This window comes from Maylandia zebra, linkage group LG18, assembly GCF_041146795.1.
Source record: "Maylandia zebra isolate NMK-2024a linkage group LG18, Mzebra_GT3a, whole genome shotgun sequence".
NCBI classification, from domain to species: domain Eukaryota; kingdom Metazoa; phylum Chordata; class Actinopteri; order Cichliformes; family Cichlidae; genus Maylandia; species Maylandia zebra.
This window is the reverse complement of record NC_135184.1, coordinates 7,788,699-7,801,134: the sequence shown is the minus strand read 5'-3', so window position 1 is coordinate 7,801,134 and position 12,436 is coordinate 7,788,699. Positions and strand designations below refer to the sequence as shown.

General features: G+C 38.7%; 1 protein-coding gene across 7 annotated transcripts in view; it reads left to right on the top strand.

Moving 5' to 3' along the window:
* The window catches only part of LOC101469602 (rho GTPase-activating protein 12), a 64,411-nt gene that overhangs the window by 1,878 nt on the left and 50,097 nt on the right, over positions 1 to 12,436 (top strand). For all 7 annotated transcript variants that reach the window (XM_076876528.1, XM_012923069.5, XM_012923068.5 and 4 more), the window contains exon 2: positions 9,974 to 10,742. In XM_076876528.1, the coding sequence (XP_076732643.1) occupies positions 10,047 to 10,742 (696 nt within the window). In that variant the 5' untranslated portion in view covers positions 9,974 to 10,046. The remainder of the gene's footprint in view (positions 1 to 9,973; positions 10,743 to 12,436) is intronic.

The following is a 12,436-nucleotide window of genomic DNA, read 5'->3' as shown; positions in this document are numbered from 1 at the left end:
TTTGTTTTTCTTTTTGTGTTTTGTGGTTGTTGTTTTTTTTGTTTTTTTTGCTGTTTTAGGGTTTTTTTTTTTTAAGCTGTTTGCAGTGGCTTGAAATGGGACATTTAAGAGCCAGAAAGCTAAACAAAGAGCTTGACAACTAAGAGGAACCACATACATCATTTAGATGATAATTTAGATGATTAAAAAAAAAACATGGTCGCAGTAAAGATTTACCAAGGGTCAAACTGAACCCAAATCCCTCTAAAATATCCAAACTGCTAAAGCTTTGCTTTTAGCTTCTTCTTTGCTAACTTACCTCTCCATTTTGCAACCATCGTTCTGCAGCTAACAACACAGAATTTAATTCAATAGATGGATTCCTTAAATAAGCTCATTGTTACCAGTCTAACTTTGTGAGATGGGATCAGACTGATATTGGATCCAAATATCTGATATGTGGTGCATCCCTGATTATCACCATGTTTTTAAGAGTATTAGCTATGTGTCTCTTCTAGTGGTGAAGTGGGTCTGGACATAAATGTAAATACCCATACCCCATTTTAACAAACTGTGCCTGTAAACAGGCAATCAGGACGTCTATAAGGTTGCAGTGTCACAGATATGCGGTCACTGCCCTTAGCCTTGGTCTTGCCAAAGAGACTGACCATCCAACCTTGAGCAACTTCCTCCATGTCCACCCATTATTTCCATCATCACAGCCTCTTTTGCTAGCTGTTGTTGGCAGCAAGAGCAAACACACGCATGTGCTCTTGACATCTGAACAGTGAATGACCCAGTGGAAAATAATTAGTGCTTTTCGAGACTCATGCTAATGTTCTGTTACATCTGATCGGCGCCCACAGGCCAGAGTGATTTGCACTTTGTGTTACAAAGTTGGATAGTTCTAATAGATGTGACCAAAGTTTCTAATAATGAGGTCAGCTTGTACTACCTAAGAGCCAAAAGCTCGCATTTCAGACGGCTCTAAAAACTCTGAAGTTTTTTTTTTCTCTCCTTGGCTCTGAATGATGTCAGTGAGAGCAGATATCTGTGATCTGACATCCCACCCACCTGCTGTTCACACCTTCCGTACTGTGGGGTAGGGCTGAACGATTATGGAAAATAATCTAATTGCGATTTTTTTTGCCCCAATATTGCGATTGCGATGCGATATGCGATTATTTTTTTTAAGGTATTTGTCTTCTGTATTATTAAACAAAGACAAGCAATACATCATATAGTATGGCCAATACTATATTACATTAATTTTAAACTGTTCTTTCCTGGAAGACAGACCTCTGTTATGATGACATGAGGTGATGCATGAATTGATGACTGACATTTTTATTTAACTTCTGCTATCACAACAGTATATTTGAACATACACAATAGTTTATTTTTAGCTTACAAACATCTGAGCATAAAGTGCTGACAAGGAACCCTGGTGTAAACATTAAAATGAAAGTCAGTACAATGTGCAGATTGCAGAAATATACATAAAAAAAATCAGTGGCTTTACCACACTCAGTTTTTCGACATCTGTGAACTACTAGACAGTCATTCAATTAAAAAATAATATTAAATAAATAAAACTAATAAATAAAAAATACACACATCTTACTGATCTCTGCAGTCAGTAACATTACACATAAAGTGCAAACATAATAGCAATTGTATAAACACACACACAAACACGCCTTTAAAGTTTAAAGGCGTGAAATTGGACGGTCTAGCCTTCTGATTAGCTAATCAGAAGGCTAGTTCTGATTAGCTAATCAGAAGGCTAGTTCTGATTAGCGTCACCGCTGTCTCGGTGGAGTTTAATAAACTCGGCCGTCTGCTTCTTGCTATCTAAAATATAACCAGACACTGGTGTAAATTCTCGACTGTCTCATACTTCTGTTTAATAAGTTTTCTGTTTGACGTTTAGTCAGCTGTGTGAAAACCAAGGAGGAACCCACCCGGGGGATTAATAAAGTTTTATTTTATCTAATCTAATAACTTTAATCTCAGCCAAACCGATTTACTCACGAACAAACAAAACACTGAAAAAAGCCCAACAATAACATTTTTAGGTTGTCTAAGTGACTTATATATCACGTTTAACCCGAGCAGCGAAACTCCGCGGTGATCTGAAAATGATGTGCCGGGAGTTGTGCCGCTCTCGGCCGCATCAGTAACCCTCGAGCTCCCGGCTAGCTGTCGAGCTGGTGGGTAGCAGACGCCTCTGAAAACGTCGAAGCACTTTTGCAAATATGGGATATCTTGATAAACCGAGCAGATATTTGATGTTTACACAGCTACTTTCTCGCCTGAAAATATGTTAAAAGTTTATTTTGTGACCCAGAAAGATTAGTATGAGTAATTTTAAAACTTAGTAGCGGCCGCCATTGCTGGAAACTGGAGTTTGGCTGGGCCGCGCTATGAATTCTGGGATATGGTAGTAATTTGGACAGCCTTCGGCGCGTCGCTGTGACGTAATCGGTCTACAAATGCGGCCTCAGGAGGATGCAGCCCATGAATTGTATAATATAATCGCAGTATAATCGCAGCCTTTGCGGTTAGAAAATTGCACTTGATCATGTCGCGATATTATCGCAAATGCGATATATCGTTCAGCCCTACTGTGGGGCCACCAGTTGTAATAAAAATACAGATTAAGATGAGGCAGATCACATCCCAGCAAACTAAATGTGGAGCAAAGAGTATGCTTGCATGAGACAAGTAACTGATGCTGAGAGTTCATTGGCAGTTTTTATATCATGCAGAAATGTGGATGATTCGTACGCATTTGTAACCCTTTCGATACATACAAGTGTAAATGACCCCCGTGTGGGGGTTGTGAGACAAATTTCATGCTGCCAGCTTTGCAGATCCACAAATGTAAGCTGTGTCCATCATCTGGGCTTCCTCCGTATTCCTTCCTTAATGTTAGCCTGCTGTTATTGTACAATGGTAAAATTAACATCCACACAACCACAGTGTTTCCACATCTGCAGCTGAGCACTCACTGACTTTCCCCAGCAGAAAAACATTTCAGGATGCAGCAGCAGCTTATTTGATTCATCGAAGCACGTGCTTGTGAGTCCTCAAACATTACACACAAATCACTGCACACATTTGTTAATCTTAGTGTACGCTGGTGGATAATGTCATATGCATTTGTAACCCTTATGAGACATATTTCTCTCCATATTATATATCCAACTTAAAAACCACAAACAAGATGGTTTGTTATAATCAGTATTTTTTTATTTTAATGTATATTTCTCACATTTCCCCTTGCAGTAAGTACATTTATTAAGGATAAATGGAAGCTCTGATTTGTTTTCATGGCCTCATTCATGTCCATTTTTCCTCCTCCAGTGACTGTTAAAACTCTTAAAGTTGTTCATTTTCATAGTGTAGAATACACCCGTTATTACCACATCTTTTTGAGCCACACGATGCTTGTCAGGCTGACGGGATAATGATATTTCTTTGTTCATTAATAAGAGAAAAGCAAACGACCAAAGCTATAAAAATAAATGTCCAACAGCAAAGACTTAAATTGAATTGAACACACATTACTTAAGATGTGGGTTGAAGCTCTGGCTTATTACACCTACCTTTTTTTTTTTATATATATACAGCATAGTCTAAATGGCAAGTCATTTATAGCAAGATTTCATCTCTAAAAGACCAAAGAAAACATATTGAAAGTAAATGTGTTGGCTTTTGTTTAAATATAAAAGATCAGGGGAACGGGGGGGGGGGGTGCACAGTCACCCTAATCATATTTAAAGGCATGGAAGCAGAAACATTATCAAGTTTAGACCATGATGCTGAATAAATTGAGTAACTTATGTTTCTGAAAAGTTCATGTTCTCAGCCTGTATTAGTACTTAAATGAGGAAAGCGCGGCTGATTGCCATCTCTCCCCAACCCCGTTCCCTTTAAATACCTCCACAATGGGAATTTGCTTTCTCTGATGAAAATAACTTAAACTAATCACCAGTGGCCCGGCTCTGAATCAACAGTCTGAACTTGGCTAACAAGAGTCATGTGAGACTCGATGCAGAGGAATTTCGCCGCTGCTGCTGCTGCTGGTGCTTCACTCGTCCCTGTTTCAGTTGAAATATTTAATGTGCTCACAATGAGAGAGTATTTGCAGTGTGCTGATTTCTGTTTTGCTGAGGCAAGAGAAACTGTGAGGGTGTGTTTCCTGCATGTGCTGACAGCAGCGGATTTTTAAACATACATATCAGTTCCAACACTTCCACACACTTCAGCCGAGGTCCTGCTTTCATGGGACCCACCCATCCACTCTGTCTCCCACTGCAAATCTTATTACCATCACTCTGAATTAAGGGTCGTCTTCTGATTTTGCTGATTGGACTCTGAGAAGATTTGTTTGCTAAATAGCAGCACTGAAGCTGTAGCTTAATCTTAGTGGGGGATAAGTGAAAGAGACAACAACCCCCAGGTACTTAATCTTCCAAAGACCTTTCCATATGACGAATTGGAGCATTAAGTTGATTGTCTGTTTTGTTTGTAGTCTTCCTCATTTTAATTCAAAGGGTATTTTCAGAACCAACATGCCAGACTCTCTCATAGAGGGATTGCATTTTTGACACCTTTTTCATAATTAATCATCACTTTTTTTAAAGCTACATGTTAAAAAGGAACCCACAAACTTTAAATGATTTGTTGGTTTTTACATGTTTAGCATTGTATGACTTGAGGTTTACCTAACTTAGTAATTAAAAGCTGTACTCTAGTTTAAAATCAGTCTTAAATTTAAAAACAGTGAGAAGGAAACATTCAAAGGTATGTTTTTTCTGAATCAAAATTGTTCTTTCAAGGGTCACTTGGCATATAAGGCCTCAGTGCCACAGGCATAGAGACTGATTAATGAACCTGTTGCAATCTCTGGTTTCTACAGAATTGCTGAGGTCATCTTTAGTTTCCACAGAAGATGGCGACTCTTCAACTACCCACCTAGCAGTAGTGAAACTTGAAAAAGTGTGATGCAAACTGGAAATGGAGAAGGTTTGCCTTCAGAGTCAAATTTGTGTCCTAAAGCTGCATCAAGGGTGTTTCAAAAGGCAAAACTTTTACTCTGAAGGTGAATGGTCTCCATTTCTGGTTTGTGTTGCACTTTTACAAGTTTCACTACTGCTTGTTGAGTAGTTGACAAGCTTTGCGGACAAAATAGCGTCTTCTGCGCAAGAGGTACTTTTTTGGTACCTTGGCTGAGGTTCCAAGTGAGCCGAGTCATGAGAACGACTTCTTCTCAAAACTCAAACTGCCATTTTCAAAACCTAGCAACGAGGGAAATGGCTGCACAAAAACCAACACCGTGGTCTCTGAGTCTGACAAAAAGCCACAGAAAGCGCAGCAGGTATACCACTGCCACGACGTCATGGGACTTTGCTACAATGACCCCAAGCACATTAAGGTGGTACTCAGTTGTAATGGAATAAGACCAAAACCAAGTCGAGTAGAGTAAAATCTGAGTAGGTACTAGTGGAAAACAGGCATTTGACTGGTTCACATATATAAGACAAAGAGTCTGTTGTCTAAATTTGTTCCTGTTATTTCTGGCTGATTATGAGCAAAAATGTGTTTCATGCTTGAGTAAATTAAACCTCACATTGGAAAAACAAACTGGTTGAGATTAGATTTTTATGACCCATGTGGTTTTTCTTTGAGGGAAGACCAAAACCCTGCAAGGGGTGGAGGGATGGCAGGAAATTAAATCTCATCTCACTGTCTTGAGTCCCCAAACCTTCCAGCCACTGTGATTATTTCACTGGGCAAACGATGCTTGTAGAGCCCCTTAATATTAGCAGGTTAGGCACGCCATTTGCTCAGTTATTCCCAGAAAGGCGGTCGTGCATCTGAACTCTGTGCAGACTACAGAGTTTTTTTGTTTTTTTTTATCTGACTCCTGTTTAGTGTTGACTGTTTATTGTTCTTTTTTTTTTTTCTTCCTCTCCACTCTCTCCAGCCATAACTGGTTGTGCCAGGTTGACTGCCCACCCTGAGTTTGTTTTTTTTTCCCTTCACCACTATCACCAAAGTCTTGCCCATTAAGGAATTCTTAGCTACACTATATATACTCTGGGTTTTTCCAGCAAATCTTGACTTTCCCCCAAAGAGTTTTTGACCTTCCCCCAAGGAAAAATCTTCAGCATTGTAATAAAAATATTTTGTTAGCAGTTAATTTAAGTGGGTTTTTATTATTAAAATCCATATTTTTGGACCCAAATTACAGGAAAATGCATAGATTTATGATAAGTATGTTAACAAAGACACTTTGTAAACCTACTAAGGCCCATTTTGAGCTGGGAAAAGCTCTCAAAAACTAATGGACAAAAGCACTGTTAAGCTTCCTGCCTTTTGATTTCTTTATTAAAGAAATAGGTTTAAATTAAATACTTTTAAAACTATCTTTTTATTAGTGTTCTACCACATTTGGTTTCATCATATTTTTCCTTGACTACAAGCACTGTTTCTCATTTAAAAAATAAAATAGTGATATAGTGATCGACTCCATGCCTTCAGCATGAGGGTTGAGGATGTTAACAAGGAAAGCTGCCACTACTACTCATGCTATAACCATCACACAGTCTTATTCCTCGCTACTCTGCTGTTATTCAGTGAATAGCTGTGAATTAGCACCAGATGCAATGTTTTATTTTCATTTGGCTAATGGACTTTCTGTTCAGCTGATAGATTCGGTGAGATTTCCCTCAGTACTTGTTAGCCTGAACCCTCGAGTTAATCTGTGGCGATATTATCCCACCAGTCACTGCATCAGCAGTAATCCCAGCACTGCTCGCCTAATCACAGATATTTATTAAGCTAATGCACGACTGAAGGTAAACAGAAGCGCAATGCTATTATTAGGTAATAGCTGCCAACCGCGCATTTAATGTTCAGCTGCAGCTTTAATGGTGACACCCAGTGGAAACTACTTTTTGATTAATCAAGTGGTTTTAAAATAGCGTAGCTCATGCTGGTTAATGTGTGTGGGGATATGCTCATTAAGCATTCTCAGGACACTCGTACAACCACAACAGTCTTCACAGTGACCACTATTTGTTGTGCGCTTTGTCTGGTGCCCATTCCAATGTTTTCACAGAATTCGTGGGGTTATATCACCAGCTGCAGATGGTGGCCTCGCTATAGTTTCATGGATCATGGGTGTCTCTTAAGTGAATCTGCATGTGTTGTGCAGCGATGCTCATCATTCATCATGAACTCAAGACGAGAGGAAACACACAGAAGTGTGTTGGTTACTATTGTAGAGATGCAAATTTCTCCCCACCTTCTTTTTTCTTGGTATGTATGTGTGCTTTTTGTTTTTCTTTTGTGAGTGTGTGTGTGCACGCGCGCGTGTGTTTGTGGAGGGTGTCGTTAGTTTAACGACATTTCCTTAACTGCCCCAGTGGCTTACAGGGACCATAGGACTTTGATACTGAAGAGAAATTAATGCTGCTGGGTTAAAAAATAGCAACAATGCACTCTTTGTCTTTGGAGGCATATTCTTGGTTTGATAATGATGTAACTCACTGATAATTTTGTAGGATTGCAGTTATGACTGTCATTGTAATATCCTGCTGCTCATTCTGCAGTAGCCTGTATCGTCGTCAAGTGAGTCTGCTTGACTATCGCACTTTGTTTGAAATTGTTTCACGGCTGACATTACAGGTCCTTTAACCACCTCGTGGTTTTGGATGCCTTGGGACAGTAGACTAATTTGATTTGGACTATTTCATTAAACAGGAAGGAATGAGTTGCGATGATTTTTTTTTCATACTTTATTTAATACTGCAAATATAAACACTGAGGTCCCAGTGGCTTTAGTATTTTAATTATTACCAGAGATACAACTGATTGGTATCTTGTTTCTTTTCATCAGTTACCAAGCTCAGGCTTAGTTTATGTGCAGATCTAAAGTTTCAAAAGCAAAAAAAAAAAAGTTGGAGTTTTAAAAATAAAATCTATATTCCTTTTCTTTCAAGTGTTAGTTTTGTGGAAGTGACTGGCATTTTTGCTTAAAATATAAAGAAAATTACAAAAAGAATAGATCGTCTTTCTTCTCATAAAAGAACTGCGTGTTAGTCTAATTGATGGTGAATGGTTGTCTGTCTTTCAGTGATAGATTGGCGACCTGCCCAGGGCGTACCCCGGTCGTTGTCCCGTGGCAGCTGGGATAGCTTAAAGTTTATAGGTCTCTAAATGTCTCTTTGCTTTATCAAGTTTGCCAACATTTGAGAAACATTATACCCAGTTGAATATTTGTGACCTAGTAAATTTGTGCAGTCTGCAACAATTTGTCATTGTAGTTATTGCATTTTTACATTGTACATATGAGGCATTCAGCTGACACTTGTCTCCTAAAGTGACTAGTCAGAACTTTAGAAGTCATTTTTGTCATGTACCGGAGGCAGAAAGAGAGAGCTGAGACTAAATCTCTTTTTGTAGTGAGAGTTGACTTGAGGGTAGCCTAAGATTGTAGTTTCTTTGAACTATTAAACTTATTTGATCATAATATATTTATTTTCCTGTTAATTTGAAAATCTAAACAGCTGAGGTACCTCTTTCTATCAAAATAGGCCATGCTCAGTCATACCCTGAAGCAGTAAAGTCCAACCAGGAAACACTAATTTTATTTAATCTAATAGTTTTGGTGTATTATTGTTTAACTCAAGGTTGGCCACAAAGTTCACTATTGATAAGATGTTTCTTTTAATATAAGCCTTGACTCCATTAAATAAATCATATTGGCGTACAGCATCACATCATTGTGTAAGAGAGTGTGCGCACATGCATGTGACTTCAACAGGAAACTATGTGTGTGACTTAGCTAATCCAAGATGCCCTAATAGCTGCTGGACAAGCTGTCCTTAGTGAGGAGGAAGAAATAGAGTAAGACATAAAAACACAGTAAGTGGGAGAAAGCAGCGTGACTCATGTTACTGTCGCCACTTCTTCCGTCTTATCTTACGTGCGGCTTTGAAGCTCTGAGCTGGACGGTACATTCACCCTTGAAGAGGATTAAATCTTCTCAGTTTATATCTTATTTGTTTGTTCTGATTGGGTTAGCATGTGAGTGTCAGGCTTTCAATGGCATTTTTATTTTTGTCTTTATTTTGATTAAATGAGAGGAGAAGGGAATAAGTATTTTCTGACTTAACTATACCTCAAGATTTTTTTTTTTTAATGGTTTTAATGTTCATTGTTAGTTTTGATTTAAGCTTATTTCTTCAAGTTATTTTCTCTCATACATAAAAACACAACTTTTCATTTTTCCTTAAAATTGTTAGTTGAAAACATGTTGTTTTAATGACAATTTAAAAAGAAATGCATACGATACCTTTAGTTAGAAAGCCATTCAAAGTTTTTATTCATTTTATTGTTTCAAAGGTTACTAATACAGAAAAAGTAAGTAATAAGAAGAGCGTTTCTCTATACATACACTTTAATTAGGTGGCACAATCAGGAATATTTAGGTATGCCACATTATATTTGGTGAGAAAGTCTACCACCTCTGCGGGCAGGTCCCTGTAATGGTGGTCCCAGAAATTGTTTGGCTGCCTCTCCAGAAAGACTTAAGTCTAACTCCACCACCTTGGACTATAGCTGCTAGTTGCTGCCACATAGACTTTGTTAAGCTGCAGTCCAAGAGAGTGGACAGAGTACATTTTCAGGAAAAAAAACTCACTAATGAGACAACTGAGATTATGATTATATTACTCCATTTAAAGGTTATAAAGTATTTTGCAGAGATGCTCCTTATTGACATTGTTATTTAATAATTAATTTCAATCTTTGGGGAAAAATGGAAAAACTTCACAGGTGATAACTTAGTTAGATGTTATACATACTGGAACATTAGAACATTGTGGCACCCGAGGTGTATATATAATAAGTACAATAGCAGAGTTATTCACACTGAAATTAAATGTATATTTAATATATTCTCTTTGTTTTTTCAAAGGTCTACTGATGAAGACATGGTAATAAATATTTTTCTTTTGGGGTGAACAGCCTGGTGGATAGTAAGAGGCATCATGGCAGATCTGCCTATTGCCCCGGGCCAGATCTACATCGAGGTAGAATACGACTATGAGTATAAGTTTAAAGACCGGCTCATTAAGATCCAGCAGGGGGAATGCTACATGCTAGTCAAGAAAAGTAATGAGGATTGGTGGCAGGTGAAAAAAGAGGAGGCGTCTAAAGCTTTTTATGTACCTGCTCAATATGTCCGAGAAGTCCGCAAAGCCCTCATGCCACCCCCTAAACCAATCCTCCATCTTCCGAGTGCTACTGGTAATCCATCTTCACAAAGTGCAGGTGCACGCTGGGTAAAACCAAACAATGTGGATCTGGGACTCAACAATCATCCCGCTGAGAACCTTCACAGAAATGAGTCCAACTATCAGCGCTCCCCTTCAGCACAAACTGGAAACACGGCTAAATTCACTCCCCCGATTCAGCGCAGGGACAATAACCACCATCATGCCCCCACCTTTCCCACTGACCATGACAAAGCTCTCGCTGAAGCTCTCCATGGTGGTGTCCCACCACCCCCTTACAAAGGTGGGTCCAGCACCCTGCCCCGCAGTCGAGCCAGATCCCCAGAACTGGTCAGAGCGCCACTGGACGTGGACACCACCCAGTACTGTGACTCTGCGGGTGAAGATAGACGTACAAATGACTCTGAGTCTGGAGACGAACTGAGCAGCTCTTCCACTGAACATCTCCAGGTAACATCAAAGCTTTTTGTGCGTGCGTGTGTGTGTGTGTGTGTGTTACTGTTAATGTTGGCGGTGATGTATACAAGAATTTTGGGGGGGGGGGGGGGACATTGTGGAATAGGACTTTTGTTTCACTTTTATTAAATTATAGCCAATACTCACATATTGGATATATCAGATCCAGAGCAACTTTTGTTTCTTGTTCCTTGATTACGGCCTTAGAACGAATGTAGCAACTATTTTTGTTATTTTAGGTGTTTGTGAAACTTTTCACATCAAGTGTTTAATATATGCAGACTATTTCTGAGCAGATGCTATTAGGTTTGCTAGTATATCAATTATCCTACTTTCTTCATAAAGTGTTATGAAGAACTTGAAAAGGGAACCTGAACCTGCCACACCCTGCTACAGAGCAGTATCTGAGCCCTCGTTTATACTCTGTTGTGGACATAGACACGGGCAGCTGGCGACATAATGGCTAAGTAGGCATTCATGTTATTTTCCACTTCAAGCACAAAAACAAAGCAACGTGTATTGGTGCACTGCAGTGCAACGTCACATGATAACAAAAAACTGGCTGGCACTTGGACGTTGTCACAGACCTTCTTGGTCACTATCCAAAGTGTGATGAATTTACATCACTCTGACCCGAGTGGACTTGTGGTCGCAGAAAGTTTAAATGCCTAAATGATTCATGTGCAGCACAGAGATTCGGTTTTCAGATAAAAAATCAGACCAGTATTCTGTTAAACAGAAATGGGTCATAAAGTGTTTTAGTTTTAAACTGTTGGTATGCCCAAATGACTAACATTAACATTAATTTGTTCAGTGTCAGCTGATTTTTGCCTCTAAACTTTATTTTGGATAACCTAATAATCTTTACCTGTCCTGGATTACTTAAACTTGTTCAAAACCTTTAATGTGTTCTGATAGCTTCAAAAATTAAAGACGAAACCAAGTCCCAAAAGAAAATTTTGCCCTCTTTTTTTTTTTTTGCCTTTTATGTGTCTAACATTTTCCAAAGCCACAGTTTGATTACTACAAGATAAACATTTCCTACACTTTATGTCATTTGTTAGCAGAGGCTAGAAGGTTGACTGTTAGTTTGGTTAAAAAATAACTTTTTTCAGTTAATCTCAGAGAATCAAGGGTAAAGAACTATTCTCATACTGCCTTATATTACACTAGCCACTGCATCCAAAGCGGAAACTCATAGTATTTTTTTTTTTTTTTTGCCGCACGCACACCTTTATGCTGAACGTGCACTGCAGGTATATCCAGTTAAAAGACACACATCTCCTGTTCCATGAACAGAGTTCAGCTGAACTTCTCTTCCTGTTCTTATTTTCCATTTCTAAGTTATTATTTGCACTATACATACACAAAAGTCAGCTCCTTCATTAGCACCATCATTAGAAGTACAATAAAAACACTGAAAGAAACTCACATGTTTCGGCTTGAACCCGTGAGCAACACATTTGATCGTGTATTGAGTAATAAAGACACTGTCTTTACCTTCCCTGTGATAATAAAATGACAATTGTAGGATTTTTTGTCATTGACACGTCACGTCTTCTAAATGACTTATTTGTTTTACAACAGGTCATCTAGTTAATCTGTCAACTGTAGTTTCATAGGTTTGGATCTCAGTATGATGCATCACGCACTGACGTAAGCATTGTTTCAGTATGTTGTGCGTAAAA